The sequence below is a fragment of the Salmo salar genome, chromosome 19 (genome assembly GCF_965601325.2).
Source record: "Salmo salar chromosome 19, fSalSal1, whole genome shotgun sequence".
Taxonomy (NCBI): domain Eukaryota; kingdom Metazoa; phylum Chordata; class Actinopteri; order Salmoniformes; family Salmonidae; genus Salmo; species Salmo salar.
Genome location: NC_138309.1, coordinates 13,979,787 through 14,003,083, shown reverse-complemented (window position 1 = coordinate 14,003,083; position 23,297 = coordinate 13,979,787). Strand labels below are relative to the sequence as shown.

The 23,297-nt window shown below is 41.5% G+C and overlaps 1 protein-coding gene and 1 non-coding gene across 5 annotated transcripts; both read left to right on the top strand.

Annotated features, from left to right (window-relative positions):
* The first annotated feature begins 3,895 nt into the window (after positions 1-3,895).
* Positions 3,896-3,971, top strand: trnaa-ugc (transfer RNA alanine (anticodon UGC)). Its single transcript has one exon. It is a non-coding gene; the product is annotated as a tRNA-Ala (tRNA).
* Positions 3,972-5,700: 1,729 nt separating this feature from the next.
* On the top strand, positions 5,701-23,201 carry rnpc3 (RNA-binding region (RNP1, RRM) containing 3). 4 transcript variants are annotated; one of them, XR_014381603.1, is made up of 17 exons: positions 5,701-5,794; positions 7,692-7,851; positions 10,190-10,237; positions 10,338-10,447; positions 10,539-10,628; positions 11,671-11,782; positions 14,542-14,610; positions 14,928-15,067; positions 15,423-15,548; positions 17,435-17,604; positions 20,747-20,926; positions 21,414-21,508; positions 21,677-21,735; positions 21,903-22,035; positions 22,270-22,345; positions 22,585-22,630; positions 23,111-23,201. XR_014381603.1 is itself a non-coding variant. In XM_082965634.1 (16 exons), exons 1-15 carry the CDS (start codon positions 5,754-5,756, stop codon positions 22,339-22,341), a joined length of 1,602 nt encoding a protein of 533 aa, XP_082821760.1. In that variant the 5' UTR covers positions 5,701-5,753; the 3' UTR covers positions 22,342-22,345; positions 22,585-23,201. The 4 variants fall into 4 exon arrangements, 3 of the variants coding, with proteins under 3 accessions (XP_082821760.1, XP_082821759.1, XP_082821758.1); XM_082965634.1 differs by having other exon boundaries at positions 20,750-20,926; positions 22,585-23,201; XM_082965633.1 differs by lacking the exon at positions 22,585-22,630.
* Positions 23,202-23,297: the final 96 nt, after the last annotated feature.

Below are 23,297 nucleotides of genomic sequence, written 5' to 3'. Positions count from 1 at the left end.
CCAACGGCACCGAGTGACGATGAAACAACTTTACAAGGTGCCATTTGAGAGAAACTCTGACAGAGTCAAGAATATGCGACAAGACTTTGTAGAGGTATGTATGCAACACTACTTCCAGTACTTCAGACATACCATATTTACTTATCTGTATATCCTTTTGTCTGTTACAGAGAGTATTGGAGCTGGATGCCCATGTAATTCGCCATGAATTTATTTATGTGGATGAGGTTGGCTTCAACCTCACCAAAACCAGGCGCCGCGGAAGAAATGTAATAGGACAGTGGGCAATTACCAAGGTCCCTGGACAGCGTGGGGGTAATATAACTATGTGTGCTGCCATCACTCAAAACGGGGTCCTCCATCACAATACCACACTGGGTCCGTACAACACCGGCCATATGCTCACTTTTCTGGATGCAATTTACACAATGCTTGTCCCTGATCCAGATCAGGAGCCTGCTAGATTTGTGGTTTTATGGGACAATGTTAGTTTTCACTGGGCTGTTCTGGTCCAAAACTGGTTTGCCACCCATCCACAATTTGTAGTTTTGTACCTACGCCCATATTCACCTTTTCTAAATCCCATAGAGGAATTCTTCTCAGCCTGGCACTGGAAAGTGTATGATCGCCAACCCTATGCCCGCATGCCGCTTCTCCAGGCAATGGAGGACGCATGTGGGGACATAGAGGTTGCCTCTGTCCAAGGTTGGATACGCCATGCTAGGAGATACTTCCCTCGATGTTTGGCAAGAGAAAACGTATCTTGTGATGTGGACGAAGTATTGTGGCCAGACCCAGCCCGGAGAAGAGATGAAGTGTAGTTTAGCACTGGTGACTGCCCCCCCCCTACCCCACACACACAATTGTGTTCTTTACTGTATTCTAAACAATATACTTTTGGTTTACATATGTTTATGGTTTTGTTGTATGCTACTGTATACAACAGCAGGCCCAAATCTTTACTGTTGGCTACTGTCATATACAGCTGAGAAAGTATTTCTCAACGTGACCAGCTTACTAATACAGTTGAAGTTGGAAGTTTACATACACCTTAGCCAAATACATTTAAACTCAGTTTTTCACAATTCCTGACATTTAATCGTAGTCTTAAGTCAGTTAGGATCACCACTTTATTTTAAAAATGTGAAATGTCAGAATAATAGTAGAGAGAATGATTTATTTCTGCTTTTATTTCTTTCTTCACATTCCCAGTGGGTCAGAAGTTTACATACACACAATTAGTATTTGGTAGCATTGCCTTTAAATTGTTTAACTTGGGTCAAATGTTTCGGATAGCCTTCCACATGCTTCCCACAATAAATTGGGTGAATTTTGGCCCATTTCTCCTGACAGAGCTGGTGTAACTGAGTCAGGTTTGTAGGCCTCCTTGCTCGCATACATTTCTTCAGTTCTGCCCACAAATTTTCTATGGGATTGAGGTCAGGGCTTTGTGATGGCCACTCCAATACCTTGACTTGGTTGTCCTTAAGCCATTTTGCCACAACTTTGGGAGTATGCTTGGGGTCATTGTCGATTTGGAAGACCCATTTGTGATTAAGCTTTAACTTCCTGACTAATTTCTTGAGATGTTGCTACAATATATCCATGTAATTTCCCTCTCTCCTCATGATGCCCTCTATTTTGTGAAGTGCACCAGTCCCTCCTGCAGCAAAGCACCCCCACAACATGATGCTGCCACCCCTGTGCTTCACGGTTGGGATGGTGTTCTTCGGCTTGCAAGCCTACCCCCTTTTCCTCCAAACATAATGATGGTCATTATGGCCAAACAGTTCTATTTTTATTTTATCAGACCAGAGGACATTTCTCCAAAAAGTACGATCTTTGTCCCCATGTGCAGTTGCAAACTGTAGTCTGGCTTTTTTTATGGTGGTTTTGGAGCAGTGGCTTCTTCCTTGCGGAGCAGCCCTTCAGGTTATGTTGATATAGGACTCGTTTTACTGTGGATATAGATACTTTTGTACCTGTTTCCTCCAGCATCTTCACAAGGTCCTTTGCTGTTGTTCTGGGATTGATTTGCACTTTTTGCACCAAAGTACGTTCATCTCTAGGAGACAGAATGTGTCTCCTTCCTGAGAGGTATGACGGCTGCGTGGTCCCATGGTGTTTATACTTGCGTACTATTGTTTGTACAGATGAACGTGGTACCTTCAGGCGTTTGGAAATTTATCCCAATGATGAACCAGACTTGTGGAGGTCTACAATATATTTTCTGAGGTCTTGGCTGATTTCTTTTGATTTTCCCATGATGTCAAGCAAAGAGGCACTGAGTTTGAAGGTAGGCCTTGAAATACATCCACAGGTACACCTCCAATTGACTCAAATTATGTCAAATAGCCCACCAGAAGCTTCTAAAGCCATGACATAATTTTATGGAATTTTCCAAACTGTTTAAAGGCACAGTCAACTTTGTGTATGTAAACTTCTGACCCACTGGAATTGTGATACAGTGAATTATAAGTGAAATAATAAAGTCTGTAAACAATTGTTGGAAAAATTACTTGTGTCATGCACAAAGTACAGTGAGGGAAAAAAGTATTTGATCCCCTACTGATTTTGTACGTTTGCCCACTGACAAAGAAATGTTCAGTCTATAATTTTAACGTTCGGTTTATTTGAACAATGAGAGACAGAATAACAACAACAAAAATCCAGAAAAACGCATGTCAAAATGTTATAAATTGATTTGCATTGATTTGCATTTTAATATTTGACCCCCTCTCAATCAGAAAGATTTCTGGCTCCCAGGTGTCTTTTATACAGGCAACGAGCTGAGATTAGGAGCACACTCTTAAAGGGAGTGCTCCTAATCTCAGCTTGTTACCTGTATAAAAGAGCACCTGTCCACAGAAGCAATCAATCAATCAGATTCCAAACTCTCCACCATGGCCAAGACCAAAGAGCTCTCCAAGGATGTCAGGGACAAGATTGTAGACCTACACAAGGCTGGAATGGGCTACAAGACCATCGCCAAGCAGCTTGGTGAGAAGGTGACAACAGTTGGTGCGATTATTTGCAAATGGAAGAAACACAAAAGAACTGTCAATCTCCCTCGGCCTGGGGCTCCATGCAAGATCTCACCTCGTGGAGTTGCAATGATCATGAGAACGGTGATTAATCAGCCCAGAACTACACGGGAGGATCTTGTCAATGATCTCAAGGCAGCTGGGACCATAGTCACCAAGAAAACAATTGGATACACACTACGCCATGAAGGACTGAAATCCTGCAGCGCCCGCAAGGTCCCCCTTCTCAAGAAAGCACATATACATGCCCGTCTGAAGTTTGCCAATGATCATCTGAATGATTCAGAGGACAACTGGGTGAAAGTGTTGTGGTCAGATGAGACCAAAATGGAGCTCTTTGGCATCAACTAAACTCACCGTGTTTGGAGGAGGAGGAATGCTGCCTATGACCCCAAGAACACCATCTCCACCATCAAACATGGAGGTGGAAACATTATGCTTTGGGGGTGTTTTTCTGCTAAGGGGACAGGACAACTTCACCGCATCAAAGGGACAATGGACGGGGCCATCTACCGTCATATCTTGGGCGAGAACCTCCTTCCCTCAGCAAGGGCATTGAAAATGGATCGTGGATGGGTATTCCAGCATGACAATGACCCAAAACACACGGCCAAGGCAACAAAGGAGTGGCTCAAGAAGAAGCACATTAAGGTCCTGGAGTGGCCTAGCCAGTCTCCAGACCTTAATCCCATAGAAAGTCTGTGGAGGGAGCTGAAGGTTCGAGTTGCCAATGTCAGCCTCGAAACCTTAATGACTTGAAGAAGATCTGCAAAGAGGAGTGGGACAAAATCCCTCCTGAGATGTGTGCAAACCTGGTGGCCAACTACAAGAAACGTCTGACCTCTGTGATTGGTCCCGTGTGGCTCAGTTGGTAGAGCATGGTGCTTGCAACGCCACGGTTGTGGGTTCAATTCCCACGGGGGACCAGTATGGAGAAAAAAGAAATGTATGCATTCACTACTGTAAATTGCTCTGGATTAGAGCGTCTGCTAAATGACGTAAATGTAAAGATTGCCAACGAGAGTTTTGCCACCAAGTACTAAGTCATGTTTTGCAGAGGGGTCAAATACTTATTTCCCTCATTAAAATGCAAATCATTTTATAACATTCCTTACATGCGTTTTTCTGGATTTTTTTAGTTGTTATTCTGTCTCGCACTGTTCAAATAAACCTACCATTAAAATTATAGACTGATCATTTCTTTGTCAGTGGGCAAACGTACAAAATCAGCAGGGGATCAAATACTTTTTTCCCCTCACTGTAGATGTCCTAACCGACTTGCCAAAACTATAGTTTGTTAACAAGAAATTTGTGGAGTGGCTGAAAAACAAGTTTTAATGACTCCAACCTAAGTGTATGTAAACTTCTGACTTCAACTGTACATTTACACTGCACCGAACACAAATCCCAAATCTCAGGGTGTAGCCAGCTGTCAGTTTCATGTATGATTTGAGACAAAATGCATTTTAATTTTCTACTGTAAAGTGATATCGCTGTAATCACTGTAAAATATATTTTACAAATAAATCCTTGATGGTCACTGTGAGAATGTCTCTCTCTCAATTCAATTCAATTCAAGGGCTTCATATGGCTCTCTCTCTCTCTCTCTCCCTCACCCTCTATCTATGTCTCCTTCTCTATCTCCCTCTCTCTCCCATAAAATTCCACCGAACCTCTGCCAGGGGCTTGGGCTGAGTGCATAGTCCTGGGATGGGGAAAAAGTATACCGTTCCTCCCCTCACCTGTGAAATTTCAGAGGGAGCCAGGGTGAAAGGGGGCATTGTTTCCCCCCTAGAGGAATGCCCCGTGTTGTCCTCAAATAAAGGCTTAATTTGCACAGGAATTTGGAAGCTCCTTGAGACTTGAGAACATAGAGGAGATCTTGGGTTGATGTACTCAGGTGGGACTGGTCACTAACTGGTCAGTGGGTTGTGTAACTGTAGATTAATATGCCCTCATTTTCAATGAGATATGAGTATGTGACAGTAAGGAACTTCTGTGATGATGTTATCTGATTAGTTTTTTTCTTCATATTTCAGATTACTTTATCATACATTATAACATCCCAGATAGTAACCAACTGTTTGAAGGGCATTTTCAAAACTGTCTCGAGAAGCTTGCCTCTATCCAAGATGAAGTGTGACACAGGGAACTAGTTTGGCCTGGAATGAATGAGTGACAGAAGTTGACAATTTTGCTTAGTCAGATGCCAACTATACAGGCCCCTGAGAGAGAGAGCCACTTGGAGCCACTGTGGACAATGCACTATGGTTAGGACAACTGGGGTAGTTGAGGAAATATATATTAATACTGGATTCATTGTCTTGTCTACAATAGTTTCAGGGGTTGTTGTTCCTCATTACTCAGACCAACTAAGTAATAACATTTACTTTCAGTTGTCTGTGTCTTCTTAGTAGTATCTCTAGACAATCAAAGACAAAGAAAACGGTGAGTATACCTCCAATACTGTGATGTGCTTTGTGCAATGGGTTTCAAACTAAAACCTCTCATTTCCCATAGTTCATAAACTTTAGGAACCTGACTATTTTATTGATAATGTTGACCTCTACTGGTGAAAGGAAAGCGATACACTCAAGTAAATAATCCTAGTGATGGACATCCTGATTAACCAACAGACTTTGAACTCTTGGTAGGCGGTCAAATGTGTAAACATCCAATCATCGACCATTTGGGGCGGAAGTGGTTCGCATGCGCTCTTGGTTGCAAGACAAACCTATATTAGGTAGCAGGTATGTGGCAAAAACAGTTCTTTCAATTCATAAATGTTTTTAATTACAATGAGCTACTCATTGAATGACGTGTTGTAATGTTATATCTACATGTACGACATTGAATGGTAGAGAATGTGAATTACACGCTTGTTACAAACATCAGCTTGTCTAGCTGATGCAGGTCCAATAGCTATCTAGCTAGCTACCTACTGTACTTGCCTCGGAGTCTGAGTTGAGTTCATCGACAAAATGTTAGGTCTGTGTCTGGACGCTGTGGGAAATTAGCTATCAGAAAGGAATAACCAAAGAAAGCTTTGATATGTTGGATATCATACCGGTGTGGGTTTTGTTTGGCAGGCCGGGTTCGGCCGAGAGGATTTCAGAGGATGAACTAGCAGGTTTCATTTCGCTGAACACTGTATAGTTAACGGGTGGGAATAATTTGTGGAACGTTCGAACAGGAATCTGTTGCAAAAACGTCGTAAATAACAAGGCTGCCAACAAACAACGCATACAAAGTTGTATAGCGGCAGAATAAGATACCCGGTAACGTAGGGCGTGGGCTTTTTAATTACGTTTTTCACTCCCAATGTATATTCCGAAACATGTCTGTCCTCACTCTGGTAGTCTATGGACAAACGTTAAGAATAAGCTACGTGGTTAGTTGATGCCTATTCAGCAGCTAGTTAGCGAGGTGAATTGGTCATGCTACTTTGTATGCGTTGTTTGTTGGCATCCTTGTACTTTACGAAGTTTTTGGAACAGATTCCTGTTGGAACGTTCCACAAATTATACCCACCCACTTTAACTGTCAAGATAATGTTAACACTTGAGTAAATGAGGAATACAAGGTCAATTGAAAGCAGGTTCTTCCACACAGGTGTGGTTATTGAGTTGTTTAAAGGAAAATTAAGAATACAGTTTGTATGATGCGTTTTGCATCATATGATGCTGCATTTTCAAATACAATTTTATTGGTCCATACACATATGATGCTGCGTTTTGCATCATATGATGCTGAATACGTCATACCAGCTGTATTTCTGTTTTTGAAAGCTATATCTCTTGAAAACCTGATTGCTGACATACAAAACAGTTTGGGACTATATCAACAATGGACTAATGAAACGAATACCAAAAGATAGTTTATGGGTGGAGTTTTCCTTTAAGCAATTAACATACATCATGCTTTTAGGGTCATGTATTAAAATGCTGTGCAGGTCATTATTTTGGTCATTAATCTTTGCTACCATGGCTATGCCCGTATCAACAGGTCACTGAATGGTTTGATTAGCATGAAAACGATGTAAACCATATGCCATGGGCATCTCAGTCACCAAATCTCAACCCAAATGAACACTTATAGGAGATTCTGGAGATGCGCCTGAGACAGTGTTTTGCACCACCATCAACAAAACACGAAATGATGGAATTTATTTTGGAAGAATGGTGTCGCATCCCTCCAATAGAGTCCCAGACATGTGTAGAGTTTATGCCTAGGCGCATTGAATCTGTTCTTGCTCTTGGTGGCCCAACACCATATTAATAACACACTTTATGTTGGCGTTTCCTCTATTTTGACAGTTAACTGTACACGACAGCAACTAGCTAGCCAGCACAGGTTGATCTCTCTCAATAATGTGGGTTATTTCCCAGCCTTGTCATTGATTCTCCTTTATCTGCACTCTGATCTGAGAACACAGGGTAGGTAAAAGCCCAGTTCCTATAAATCACTACAGATAAAGTAAAGGAGACAAGGGATTCACACCATTGCAGATGCATACTTACAAGCCACCATATTGCATTCATCCCTCCCTCAACAGTAACATTAACTCTCGTAGCTCGTTAGCTTTCTTTTTCTATCCCCAGGTAATGTTACCGGGTTAGTCAATGTATTCTGATCCATCTCTGACAGCGCTATGGCGGGTGAGGACGAGGAGTTGGTCCAGTCGAGGAAAAGTAGAACTCTGATCATCCGCCATCTCCCTGCTGACCTGTCCAGGGATGAGAAGCAGGATCTACTCAAGTACTTTGGTGCCGTGGGAGTCAGAGTGTTCTCTGATAAAGGAGTACTGGTAGGTCAGACCATGTAGCCCACTGCCGTATCTACAGTCTTAAGTGGCTACGGTCTTAAAACAGTCGATTTTTCACAATAAACAACACCATCATGATGACAAAACAACATGAAATCAAAAAACACAATCCAATAGCCCATTTAATACATCACTGAAGCTGGAGATTCATATCTCCCTCACTAACTTTAACACCAGCTGTCAGAGCAGATCACTGCACCTGTACATAGCCCATCTGTAAATAGCCCATCCAACTGCCTCATCCCCATACTGTTATTTTATTTATTTTGCTCCTTTGCACCCCAGTATCTCTACTTGCACACTCATCTTCTGCACATCTATCACTCCAGTGTTTAATTGCTATATTGGAATTATCTCGCCACTATGGCCTATTTATTGCCTTACCTCCCTTATCCTACCTCATTTGCACACACTGTATATAGACCTTTTCTATTTTATTATTGACTGCATGTTTGTTTATTCCATGTGTAACTCTGTGTTGTTGTTTGTGTCGCGCTGCTTTGCTTTATCTTGGCTAGGTCGTAGTTGTAAATGAGAACTTGTTCTCAACTAGCCTACCTGGTTAAATAAAGGTGAAATAAAAAATATATTTTTTTTCAACAATTGTACATTAACTCAAAACCGCTGGGCCTTGATGGACCACCTTCAAGCTAATGAGCAGTCATTCTGCCAGCAACATTCTAACAGTGTAATTTATATATTTCATAGCCTATAAGTGCAAAGTGGCCTTGATAAATAGTGACACTCGGCACAAATGTAATAATTGCATTATAATTAATGTGTCGATATGACGGCAGTCAAAAATAGTCAATTATTGTCAGCTACGTGCTTTTATTGTGTACATCTTCAGGCAATGGCATCAGTTGGATTTCATTTAGCTGTTATCCCTTGTCCTAACAGTTGACACAATTTCATAACTTTCACTTCCTTGACACAGTTTGACTGACGTTCGTTTGGTTGTCGCATAATAGTCTCCGGTTTTCTCTTTGTGTTCCCGTTGTCTTGTCATTCTTCAGCACCGTTGTACGGCTGAGCGGGTGCCTTATTTTGCGCAGCGTGAAGGAGCTTGCCTCTCACTTTGTTCATGGTGCCGGCCAGACTTGTTTCCTCTGCAAGCAACTTGTTCGCCAATGACAGTGAAGTTAATAAATTGTCCATGGTGACATTTCTCATGAGGTCTCCGACATTCGCTCACCTGCTGCCCGATGTAGATATTTTCCCAGATATTGAAAGCCGTTCAGCATGTACAATTACGCCTACTATAACTGTGAAGCCTACTCCAAGTATGGCCAGAGGAGACTGATAAAACTGCTTTTATTTAGTGGACTGAAGTAGGGTACATACCATTTTAAGATTAGAATGGATCAGTACAATAGAATGCCCCCCCCCGTTCTTCATTCATAATTGGTGATTACACAATTATGCATCGTTCGCTTCCCCTCGCTCATCAACTCACCCATTCTCCCCTTTTCTCCCCATCATACTGGAGAATGCGTTTCCACTTCTCCAGAGTCCAATGGCGGTGAGCTTTACACTACTCCAGCTGACTGTTGGCATTGCGCATAGTGATCTTAGGCGCCAGACGAACAGTTCTTGTGCTGACGTTGCTTCCAGAGGCAGTTTGGAACTCGGTAGTGAGTGTTGCAACTGAGGACAAACGATTTTTACGCACTTCAGCACTTGGCGATCCCGTTCTGTGAGCTTGTGTGGCCTACCACTTCGAGGCTGAGCTGTTGTTGCTCCTAGACGTTTTCACTTGACAATAACAGCACAAATAGTTGACCGGAGCAGCTCTAGAAGGGCAGAAATTTGATGAACTGACTTGTTGGAAAGGTGGCATCCTTTGATGTGCTACGTTGAAAGTCACTGAGCTCTTTCGTAAGGCCATTCTACTGCCAATGTTTGTCTATGGAGATTGCATGCCCATGTGCTCGATGTTATACACCTGTTAGCAACGGGTGTGGCTGAAATAGCCAAATCCACTAATTTGAAGGGGTGTCCACATACTTTTGTGTACATATAGTGTATGTGTGAAATTCATTTTGGCATAGTTTAGATTCAGGTTTTGAGGCAATTATTGGTGTGATTATCAGAGAAGGAGAGGCAATGGGGAAAACAATACAAAATAATGACTTGTCCTTTCTTTTTATGATATTAAGATTTTAACACCAACAGTGTGTTATTTAGACTTATTTAGGAAAAGTCAAGGACGGATATTGACTTAAATGGCAGAGTAATAAATAACTGCAAAATCATGAGCAGTCACAATGACTGCTTTAGCCGTTCTCGTGTTAATGCCATTCAATTCTTATACCTCCAGAGACACACAGCCTTTGCAACATTTGCGAGTGAAAAGTCTGCAGCAAAGGTAGGCTAATTGTTTCTGCCTTCAGTAGCAGTTCATTATCATATTACATGATGTAAATTAGAGTTGTAGTAAAACCTGTATTCTCTCCCCTGTCCTGCAGGCTCTGAGCAGGCTTCACCAGCTACAGATCCTCAACCACACCCTGGTGGTGGAGTTCGCCAAAGAGCAGGAACATGTGACGGTGCTGAAAGACCCACCTGTGTCAGACAGGTAATTTACCTCAACTAGGTGAGGCAGTCAAATATGTTCAATTGAAAAGCAAAACTTGTCTAGTGTGTATTAAACCCTTTATTTTTCTCAGTGCAACAGATGGCAAAGATGTGAAGAAGAAAAAGGAAGTGACACAACCGAGTATACCACTAATAGAGACTGGCACTGCACCCAAACTCGGGTAATTGTGTGCGTGCATGTGTGTGTCTTGAGACTGATGCTGTGTGTGTGTGCTGCCTGGGGGGAGACTGACTGAGACTCAGCCGGAATCTCCAATGAGGAGCTGTCAGCATTCTCATGTCCAATTATAACCCCAGGTCTCAGGTCTGTGGCTGAGCACATCAGCAGTGGCAGGTCAGGTCTGTGGCTTGGTGCTCGGTAGTGACATCAGCAGTGGCAGGCCATCTGCCGCTTCCAGTTGGTGGCACCAGGTGGCCTTTGATAAAGACACTCAGGGCTGAGGTGTAAGGTGTCATGCCACTATGAGAAGTCACCTATCCTATACATCACACACATTGGAGGTTGATTTGTCTGTCAGTTATTTGAGGGTATGTGCTTAATCGTTGTTGGATGAAATGCATGTGTACAGTCATTTTTTGTAATTACGTGGCTTTGAAGCTCCAGTAAGCCTACAGCAAGACTTGCAGCAAGTTGTGCTTTAGGGACGGTTTCTCAGTCCTATACTGAGTGTTTTTTAGTCCAGGAATAGGCTTATTCCAGGAAAGCGGCCCATTGAGTTCATGTTCCCTGCACATTCAGTTACAAAATATAATTTTTATTGCAGGTAATGGCTTTTTTAATTAAAAGGCCCCCATACCCTGAGTGTAAATAGACTTTGAATTGAATGAGTTTCAGCCTCCGTGGCTGGCCCAGCACAGAACAGGGCCTAGCCTAAGCTCAGACCTTAGTCATTACACGAGAACAGACCTTGAGTAGATGCTGAGATGGCATACTGTTCCCAACATCCCTGAAGAGGAAGTGTGATATTGAGTATATTTCAGTCGCATGCTGTGCAGGTTGTTAAGGAGAAAGGCAGCCAAAGCCCGCTACTAAACCTCGGTAGCCTGCTTACATATTTATGCGGCCCCATTATTTAGACATATATTGTTTCTGGTATTATTTCTGCGTGTTGGGAGACCGTACGTTCGTAGGTAGCGCTTGACATGTTTTATGTGCTAATTATTCTCTTTCCTGTGGCTTTTTTTGTCCCTCATTCTCTGCAGGTTGAAATTTCAATCAAATCCCAGTCTGAAATATTTATATCCACCTCCTTCGAATGGGATCCTGACAAACATAACACATGCCCTTCTGAGCGTTCCAAACTTTTACGTTCAGGTGAGTACATCCTGCAAAGTGATATTTCCTTCTGTGTTGGTTTATTTCGGAGAGCATGCTGGGAAATGTATTTATTCAAATATATATCCTCATATCTCTGCTTTTATTTATTCCACAGTTAATGTCCTTCTTTTAACCTTAGAGAAAAACAATTGTGTTAACAAAATAGCATTTATATATTATTATAAGAGGTCCAAATGGACTCAGAACATTTTTTTTTCTTCTAATTTTAACATTCTCCCTAGTGTTTTTTTTATTTTTTACCACATCCAACACACTTTAAAGATCAAACAGAAAACATTTGCCTTGGAAATTACAATTAAGGGTGCGTTGCAAATTTATAATATTAAGGCTAAGTGGGAGGCATGAGTAAAGGGTTTAACATTTGCCTCCATGCTGCTGGGCTGCCCTTCTTACTCTGTGGGAGCTATTCACATTTGGAGTAGCTCATAATGGTCTCTTGGTGGTGCTAGTGTGTTGTGGAAAAGCATGCTATTGTCCTAACAATGCAGGCACTCTCCTCACTCACTACCTCACCCACTGTATAGTTCCATTGGTAAATGTTGCAGACATATGCTCTCCTTGCAATCTGTGTTGCATATGGAGCTGAGGTCACAATGACAGTGTGTTTGTGTTGCTAGCATAGATGTCAAAACCAGTAGATGGTGATAGTGCTGATTAGAGGTCAACCGATTATGATTTTTCAAAGCAGATACCGATTATTGGAGGACCAAAAATGCCGATACCGATTAAACGGGCAATTTTTTAATATCTATTTTGTAATAATGACAATTACAACAATACTGAATGAACAATGAACACTTTTTTTAAAACTTAATATAATACATAAATAAAATCAATTTAGCCTCAAATAAATAATGAAACATGTTCAATTTAGTTTAAATAATGCAAAAACAGTGTTGGAGAAGAAAGTAAAAGTGCAATATGTGCCATGTAAAAAAGCGAACATTTAAGTTCCTTGCTCAGAACATGAGAACATATGAAATCTGGTGGTTCCTTTTAACATGAGTCTTCAATATTCCCAGTTAAGAAGTTTTAGATTGTAGTTATTATAGGGCTATTTCTCTCTCTACCATTTGTATTTCATATATCTTTGACTATTGGATGTTCTTATAGGCACTTTAGTATTGCCAGCCTAATCTCGGGAGTTGATAGGCTTGAAGTCATAAACAGCGCTGTGCTTCAAGCATTGCTAATAACTGGTGTTTGAATGAATGCTTACGAGCCTGCAGCTGCCTTCCACCGCTCAGTCAGACTGCTCTTATCAAATCACATACTTAATTATAATATAATAAACACACAGAAATACGAGCCTTTGGTCATTAATATGGTCAAATCCAGAAACTTTCATTTAGAAAACAAAACATTTATTCTTTCAGTGAAATACGGAACCGTTCCGTATTTTATCTAACGGGTGGCATCCCTAAGTCTAAATATTGCTGTTACGTTGCACAACCTTCAATGTTATGTCATAATTATGTACAATTCTGGCAAACTAATTAGTCTTTGTTAGGAATATATGGCCTTTCAACAGTTCACAACGAGCCAGGCGGCCCAAACGGCTGCATATACCCTGACTCTGCTTGCACTGAACGCAAGAGAAGTGACACAATTTCCCTAGTTAATATTGCCTGCTAACATGAATTTCTTTTAACTAAATATGCAGGTTTAAAAATATATACTTGTGTATTGATTTTAAGAAAGGCATTGATGTTTATGGGTAGGTACATTATTGCAACGATTGCTTTTTTCGGGAATGCGCTTTTGTTAAATCATCACCTGTTTGGCTTAGTTGAAGTAGGCTGTGATTCGATGATAAATTAACAGGCACCACATTGATTATATGTAACGCAGAACAAGCTAGTTAACCTAGTCATATCATCAACCATGTGTAGTTAACTAGTGATTGTGAAGATTGATTGCTTTTTTATAAGATAAGTTTAATGCTAGCTAGCAACTTACCTTGGTTCCTTGCTGCCACAAGGTCCTTTTGATGCTGCACTCGCGTAACAGGTGGTCAGCCTGCCACGCAGTCTCCTCGTGGATTGCAATGTAATCGGATGTAATCGGTATAATCGGCGTCCGATTTTTATGAGAACTTGAAATCGGCCCGAATTAATCGGCCGACCTCTAGTGCTGATGTCATCCACGTATTCCTATTGAAAACTCCCGTTGGCTCATGAAGTCGTAAGTATTTGAATTTGAGTTGTGCCATATTGCTGAATGGCACCAAACAATCGCTAAGGATCATGGTGAAAGTGGCCTGAACTAACAAAGGATCATGGTTGATGTAGTCGTTTCATCCTGACAGAGGTAGCCTCCTCACCCGTGATTTGTTTGTGTCAGCATGTATGACGACAAATGTAATAGTCAGAATGGATCACTATTTCATAAAATATTTAGATTTGTATCGAATGTTCAAATAATTCACTGTGGGGATTGAACTTGATCATAATAAACACATTTTAAAATCCAAAATGGCAGCCCAAATTTTTGTGGGGCCGATCTGGCGATCATAAGTTACGCATCAGCCGCCCAGCAGTGCCTGTGACTTCGCGCTCCAGACCAGACACTGGGGGACTGGTTGCTAGTGTGTGTTTGTGATGTTGGCCAGTCATGCCAATCCGCCCAGACGTTTTACAATAAATAATTTGATTCAGAGCTTCAGCTAGCTAAGCCTTTAAGAAGTGGAGCATTGTAGTCTGGGTGCTACAGTACAGTGTGTTGTCATCCAACAGGTCCTTCACCTGATGAACAAGATGAACCTACCGTCTCCGTTCGGCCCCATCACAGCAAGACCTCCGATGGTGAGATTACCGGATCACACTCCAACACACAGATTAGTAGATTATATACTAGCTTCATTTCATATTCTAAAACACAGATTAATAATCTATAGATTGTTCAATAGCTAGATTACGGGGACCATACTCCGAAAGACCCAGATTATTGTCACAACTAGATTGTCCAATACCTGTATATTATACACTAGTTAGATTTCAATCCCATCTGTGGATGTAGACTAGTGTTACAACTTTGTGTGTGATTGTATGAAAGATTGTGTACTGTAGCAGGTCTTGTAAATTCAGGCCTCAATTAATATACTCTCTCTTTCTGCTCTTAGTATGAAATGCATCCTGCCCCCCCTCCACCAATGCCGCCCCCCTATCCTCCCCACTACCCCCCCTTACCAGCAGATGAGATGGACCTCTCCAGCGAGGAGGGGTCTGAGTATGAGAGTGGAGATGACGAGGACAAAGAGAGGTGAGGGACCAATCACACTACTTTATTGGCGATTGATGGAAATTTTAACCAATAAAGTCAGTTTAGAGGCTGCCCCGTGTCGATGTATTTTGGTCTCAAGCCAAATGATTACAAGAGAGATGAGATTTTGGCGATTTTGTGTGGTAGCTGTACCTGTATTTTTTTTCTTCACAGCTAGGAATTTGCTCGAGCATATCCAAATGGGTTGTTGCAATGCATGTTGAGTCACATTATTCTGACAATATTTCACAGTATACCACTATTTCCCCTGTGCCATTTCTAGAGCAGTCATCATTTGCACAGTGGCGTGAATGTCTAGGCTGCCTTTATTTTCTTTTGTTGATTTCTTCTCCAGGATGATTCGCCTGATGGGTCTGGTCAACCAAGCATGCAAGAGACCTCTGAGAACTAAAGTGTCCTCCAAGAGAAAGAAACCCAAGTTCAAGGATCTTCTCTTTGTCCCCAAGCCCGACTCTCAGAGGTACCCAGCCGCTCATGCACATCAACCCTCTCCCTTTTCTTCTTAATCTATTCTCAACTTTAAAATATGCAGTTTTCTGTTTGAAAGGTACAGGGTTGTCTGTCTGAAGGGCCAGACAACACAACTAGCTGTGAAGGATTTATCCTCCTTCCAGACATTTCTCACTCGTAATAGTCCCCCAATGTGGCTTCGACTGCATATTGGATATCTGCCTGCACCTTGTGTAACCCCAAAATAGATCAGAGCACAAACTCAGTTTGAAGAGAGTAGAAATACAACACACGCACCCTTAATGTTCCCTAAGTCTACTCAGTGGCCTGGGAAATATCAAGCTGACCAGAAAAAAAGATCAACTAGCTAGATTCACAGATGAATACAGTTTACTGTGCCCAGTGCCAGACCCTGGTGTTTAGTGGGGTATTTTAGCTTTCTTGTGCCAGACCCTGGTGTTTAGTGGGGTATTTTAGTTTTCTTGTACCAGACAGACCCTGGTGTTTAGTGGGGTATGTTAGCTTTCTTGTACCAGACAGACCCTGGTGTTTAGTGGGGTATTTTAGCTTTCTTGTACCAGACCCTGGTGTTTAGTGGGGTATGTTAGCTTTCTTGTACCAGACCCTGGTGTTTAGTGGTCTATTTTAGCTTTCTTGTACCAGACCCTGGTGTTTAGTGGTCTATTTTAGCTTTCTTGTACCAGACCCTGGTGTTTAGTGGTCTATTTTAGCTTTCTTGTACCAGACCCTGGTGTTTAGTGGGGTATTTTAGCTTTCTTGTACCAGACCCTGGTGTTTAGTGGGGTATTTTAGTTTTCTTGTACCAGACCCTGGTGTTTAGGGTGTATTTTAGCTTTCTTGTACCAGACCCTGGTGTTTAGTGGTCTATTTTAGCTTTCTTGTACCAGACCCTGGTGTTTAGTGGTCTATTTTAGCTTTCTTGTACCAGACCCTGGTGTTTAGTGGGGTATTTTAGCTTTCTTGTACCAGACCCTGGTGTTTAGGGTGTATATTAGCTTTCTTGAACCAGATCCTGGTGTTTAGGGTGTATTTTAGCTTTCTTGTACCAGACCCTGGCGTTTAGTGGGGTATGTTAGCTTTCTTGTACCAGACCCTGGTGTTTAGGGTGTATATTAGCTTTCTTGAACCAGATCCTGGTGTTTAGTGGGGTATTTTAGCTTTCTTGTGCCAGACCCTGGTGTTTAGTGGTCTATTTTAGCTTTCTTGTACCAGACAGACCCTGGTGTTTAGTGGGGTATTTTAGCTTTCTTGTGCCAGACCCTGGTGTTTAGTGGGGTATGTTAGCTTTCTTGTACCAGACCCTGGTGTTTAGTGGGGTATTTTAGCTTTCTTGTACCAGACCCTGGTGTTTAGTGGGGTATTTTAGCTTTCTTGTGCCAGACCCTGGTGTTTAGTGGGGTATTTTAGCTTTCTTGTACCAGACCCTGGTGTTAAGTGGGGTATTTTAGCTTTCTTGTACCAGACCCTGGTGTTTAGTGGGGTATTTTAGCTTTCTTGTACCAGACCCTGGTGTTTAGTGGGGTATTTTAGCTTTCTTGTACCAGACCCTGGTGTTTAGTGGGGTATTTTAGCTTTCTTGTACCAGACCCTGGTGTTTAGTGGGGTATGTTAGCTTTCTTGTACCAGACCCTGGTGTTTAGTGGGGTATGTTAGCTTTCTTGTACCAGACCCTGGCGTTTAGGGGGGTATGTTAGCTTTCTTGTACCAGACCCTGGTGTTTAGTGGGGTATGTTAGCTTTCTTGTACCAGACCCTGGTGTTTAGGGTGTATATTAGCTTTCTTGTACCAGATCCTGGTGTTTTTAGGGTGTATATTAGCTTTCTTGTACCAGACCCTGGTGTTTAGGGGTGTATTTTAGCTTTCTTGTGGTCTCAGTGCTCCAGGGTCCATCTTGCAGCCATCAGATGTGTTTGAGCAGCCCCAGCCCTGCGGACAGAAGAAGATTGAGTTCCACATTTCAGCAGACGTGTCGGCCATACTGGAAGGAGGAGGAGGCAGCTCCACCCAGCCACAGGAGCCCACTGAGCCAGCTGAGGAGGCTGAAGGTAGGGCCTTTGACTCGGACTCGCCACAGGACCAGGCTGCACCCCTCTGGGAAACACACCGACTACCCACAGTTTCAGTGGTCTAAGGTTACATCCAAAAGGGCACCCTATTTCCTATATAGTGCACTACATTTGGCTTTGGTCAAAAGGAGTGCACTGTATAGGGAAAAGGGTGCCATTTCAAAGTGAATCCATAAGTCATTTACAGTACCAGTCAAACGTTTGGACACACCTACTCACTCAAGGGTTTTTCTTTATTGTAGAATAATAGTGAAGACATCAAAACTATGAAATAACACATATGGAATCATGTAGTAACCCAAAAAGTGTTAACCAAATCAAAATAGATTTTAGATTCTGCAAAGTAGCCACCCTTTGCCTTGATGACAGCTTTGAATACTCTTGGCATTCTCTCAACCAGCTTCATGAGGTAGTCACCTGCTATTAATTTAAATGAACAGGTGTGCCTTGTTAAAAGTGAATTTGCGCATAATTTAGCAGACACTCTTATCCAGAGTGTCTTACAGGAGCAATTAGGGTTAAGTGCCTTGCTTAAGGGCACATTGACAGATTCTTCACCTAGTCAGCTCGGGGATTGGAACCAGCAACCTTTCAGTTACTAGCCCAACGCTCTTAACCTCTATGGGCTAGGTGGGACGCTAGCGTGCCACCCGTGGTGCACTCCATCAACAGCAGGTGCATTTCAAGAGCGGCAAATTTGAATCCAAATAAATGTCAAAATTCAAATTTTTCAAACATACAACTATTTTACACCCTTTGAAAGATAAACATCTCCTTAATCTAACCACGTTTTACGATTTCAAAAAGGTTTTACGGCGAAAGCATAAATTTAGAGTATGTTAGGACAGTACATTTACAAGAGTTGTGTGTAATGTTTTGTCAAGTCAAAGACAGGGTCACCAAAACCATAAAACCAGCTAAAATGATGCACTAACCTTTTACAATCTCCATCAGATGACACTCCTAGGACATTGTTAGACAATGCATGCATTTTTAGTTCCATCAAGTTCATATTTATATCCAAAAACAGCGTTTTACTATGGCATTGATGTTGAGGAAATCGTTTCCCTCCAATAACCGGCAGTCAAGTCAGCGTCACAAATTAAATAATTAAAATTAGAAAACATTGGTAAAATAGTATATTGTCATTTAAAGAATTATAGATTTACATCTCTTGAACGCAATCAACTTGCCAGATTTAAAAATAACCTTACTGGGAAATCACACTTTGCAATAATCTGAGCACTGCGCCCAGAAAAATACGCGTTGCGATACAGACTAGACGTCATGTTGGGGAGATCTAAAATCGAAAATACTATGTAAATAATCCATTACCTTTGATTCTCTTCATCAGATGTCACTTCCAGGTATCACAGGTCCATAACGAATGTAGTTTTGTTCAAAAAAGCTCATCATTTATGTCCAAAAATCTCCGTCTTGTTAGCACATGATCTAAGCCAGCCGGACTTCTCGTCATGAACGAGGGGAAAAAATATATTTACGTTCGTTCAAACATGTCAAACGTTGTATAGCATAAATCATTAGGGCCTTTTTTAACCAGAACATGAATAATATTCAAGGTGGACGAATGCATACTCTTTTATAACGTATTGGAACGAGGGTACCCAACATGAACTCGCGCGCCAGGTGTCTAATGGGACATCATCGTTCCATGGCTCTTGTTCGGTCAGATCTCCCTCCAGAAGACTCAAAACACTTTGTAAAGGCTGGTGACATCTAGTGGAAGCAATAGGAAGTGCCAAAATATTCCTCAGCCCCTGTGTTTTTCAATGGGATAGGTTTAAAGTCAATACAACACATCAGGTATCCACTTCCTGTCAGAAAATGTCTCAGGGTTTTGCCTGCCAAATGAGTTCTGTTATACTCACAGACACCATTCAAACAGTTTTAGAAACTTTAGGGTGTTTTCTATCCATATGTAATAAGTATATGCATATTCTAGTTACTGGGTAGGATTAGTAACCAGATTAAATCGGGTACATTTTTTTTATCCAGACGTGCAAATGCTGCCCCCTAGCCCTAACAGGTTAACTGCTAGGCTACCTGCTGCCCCTAGATGGAGCTTCTATTCCTTGAGACTTGAAGAACAGTTCAAAGGGGGAATTTAACTTGTCAACTAAAAAAATTGAGAAGAGAATATTATAGCCCACACAAAGGTTATAATAAAGCTTTAGCACATTTTGGATGGTAATAATGAGTAATCAGAATTATGTAAAAGGAATTTTAATTGGAACATCTGTGATTCCATGTTTACAATACATGGATTAATTTCAATCAGTAGCCGCACTACCATATGCTGTATTGTATTTCAAGGCTTCTATAGAATGCACTATAGAATTATCAAAGCAGGAAGGTGTTTCACTATCAGGATTAGAGAAATGTCATCTTGTGGCACTGTGTCGTCACCTGCCACCCTGACTGGCTGTCTCAGCTTGTCTTATCTTCTGTCTCTTATAAGCCACCGTCTTCCCATGAATCCACTCTCATCCCAACTCCCGAGAAATAAAACGTATCTAAAAAGTCCAAGGCAAAAGATTGTCTAAGGCATAGAAGACAAACTGTGGCAGGTTGGTTTTTGGATTAGTCTTGTTTTGGGGCGCTGATAAACAACCCGTTTTTAAATTATGTAAAGGGGGTTGGGGTGTGATGAGGAGGATCATTTGAAAAAAGGATCTAGTTCTATACTGAGAATGTATCAGAACAGCCCTGGCATTCCGCCGCGGTGGGCGAGCACGCACAAGCTGGATGTGTGTGACAAGTTTCCAGAGGATTTGTATAAGCTCTCTGCTCTTCATCATTTTGTGTGTGTGTGCGCACGCACCTCAGAGTTAACCTCCAGGCTACAGTTCCCAACTACTTTTTTCCTCAGCCTCAAGTGAAAGTTCCATGGAGCAGTGCTTGCTGAATGCTCTGTTTTAAAACGGTCCGCATGGCAATAGCAGTCAACAAATGCTCTAACAAACGTATCATTTATTGCAGCTTGTCCACTCATTACAGTAGATTGGTTCAGCCTAAACGCATAATAAGATTTCCAATGTATTTATTACATAAGCCAAATTTAACATGACATTTGAGACTAATAATCCCCTATTTGTCCCAGTAGCAGCTGAGGAGATGCAGGCCACCACCACTACAGAGGAGGATCCAGGGGAGGGCTTTGGGAAGATCTACCCTGCTGCCCAGGCCTCCCAACTGGAGGAGGAGAGTGATGAGGACGAGGATGTCCCCTCTGATGTCATCTCCAGGAAGGAACTGGATAAGGGACGGCTGTCCAGAGACGGTACGCTTACTTACCAGATCACTAGTCTGTTACTACAGCCTTTGATCAACAGACAGAGACGGTACACTTCTCACTTTAACAGACCACTACACTACTCTGTCTGGGTAGCTCAGACGCCACTCTCTAAGCATTTCAATGTTTGAAAGGGCACCATTACTTGAAAAGTCCGAGAGAAATGCGTAGTGTCTGGATTTGTAACTGTTGTGAAGCGTTGTTGGCAATGGGTCTGCTAGACTGGTTGTTTGGTTCCAACTCACTTGTTTATAAGATCAAATAGAAAAGAAAATGGGGGTGTTGAGATCAAACATGCCTTTTAATGTAGCAATGTATTCTGACTGTAGGGAGTGACTCAATGTTTGGCCTTGAATTGAAATAAGGTTTGAATTGCCATCAGATTGGCAGAGGCACCCCTGTGGTCTTTTGTAGCTGTGTTTATTGAAGTAGGACTGGGGTTGACTGGGTTCTTCTCTTACTTCTTTTAAACCAGAGATAAAAAGGATGTCCGTGTATAAAAATTATGAACCTGGAGAGCCGACCAGCAGACTTTACGTGAAGAACATCGCCAAGTCAGTGGAAGAGAAAGTAGGTACCTTTTTATACTATAGAGTTGACAAACTTTCAATATGTATGTTTAGTTTACACACATTTGCATCTAGTCTTCTGCTTCTACCGTCTAATTGCATCAAATCATGTACAATGTGGTGTTAAGATGACTATGTTGGTGGTGACTATTTGTTCTCTGTATTGCAGGATCTGAAATACATCTATGGGCGATACATTGACGTTTCATCTGAGGCAGAGAGAAATATGTATGTATGAAGACATTTCTTGCGGTGTACGGTGCTTCAAATCAAAATCAAATATTTCGGATATCTTCATGAGAATGATCTGCGTCACTTCTCTCCCCCAGGTTTGACATAGGGAATGTGTAGACCAGGTATCAGTGAGAATAACCTCTCCCTTGTCTCTGCCTAAGGTTTGACATAGTGCTGATGAAGGAGGGTCGTATGAAGGGCCAGGCATTCGTAGGTCTCCCCAGTGAGAGGAGTGCAGAGAAGGCCCTGAGAGACACCAACGGTTACGTCCTCTATGACAAGCCCCTCGTCGTTGTATCCTTTACTTCTAATCACGTATAAAACAGATAAAATATATACTTTCAACAATCATTAAGAATATACTTGTTTAGTTCATTTAAAAAATGGAATCAAAACAGTTTTAAGTTATAAAGCTAGGTTGGTTTTGAAATTCTCCAGAGATGCATATTACGCTTAGTGGATCACAGTTTGTGTGATGTTTCCTGTACAATATTTTAACTCTTTCAGACCTTAACTCAGACCTTCCAGTCATTTGCCAGGTCTGCCAGACCTAAAGCGGACACCCTGGACCCCAAGAAAGGACCCAAACGAACCCGATGAACAGGTGAGAAGGGTTCTTCTGCTCCTCTAGGTCCATATTATGTTGTCTCACTGACTTGTCTCATTGAAAAAGAGAAATGGAACTCTTGAAATATAGCTCCTTTGCTGAATGTTGATTCAAAGATAGGCCTAATCTGAGAAATTCAAGCTATTTATTTGTGAAATTATAATAGTTCTGTATCTAAGACATGATCCCTATATTTATCTAAAACACTATCTGTATCTTTAAATTTTTTGTTGAAGATATTGATGTCAAGTTGAAGTTACATGGTGATAGTGTGGCCCAGCAGTCAGTACCATTTGTATCCTTCTGATTCTGTCATATCCTTTCCAAAGCACATCATACCATCACGATACCTGTGTTTTCCTCCTCTTTGGTACACATTAGACCCATAGACAACCATGCCGTTCTGAAATACCCTTGGAGATAAAACACCAAACATTAAGCATAGCTCTAATATCCAGTGAAATCAATAGCAGTTTTAAAATGATAGGTTACGACCTAACATAATTGTTTTTAAAGAAATCACAGTATACAGTCTTATGGGTTTTTCTTTTCTGATGAGGGACATAATACATACCTGTTTGTATCCTTCCAACATGCACACACACACTGATTCTTGCTTAAATTGTAGCGCCTGGAGTCAGTGTTATTTATCTGAAATGTTCTTCTCCCCTGATAAAAAAGAATATGTTGCTATGAGATGTAGTATTTTTAATCTGTGAAATTCAATATTTGACATCTCCCCTGTTTGGTTCTGAACTACAGGTGATGGAATCCTCTGCAAACTGAAGACAACACGTTAGGAATATAATTTCTTCAGTTCTTTTTTTTTAAAATAAAATATTTTTTATATCTATATATTGTCTGTCTATAAATACCTACTAGTCCACTGTAAGGTCTTTTTTTGTTTTCTTTAATACTTTTTTGTTTGGTACATGTTACATAATCACAC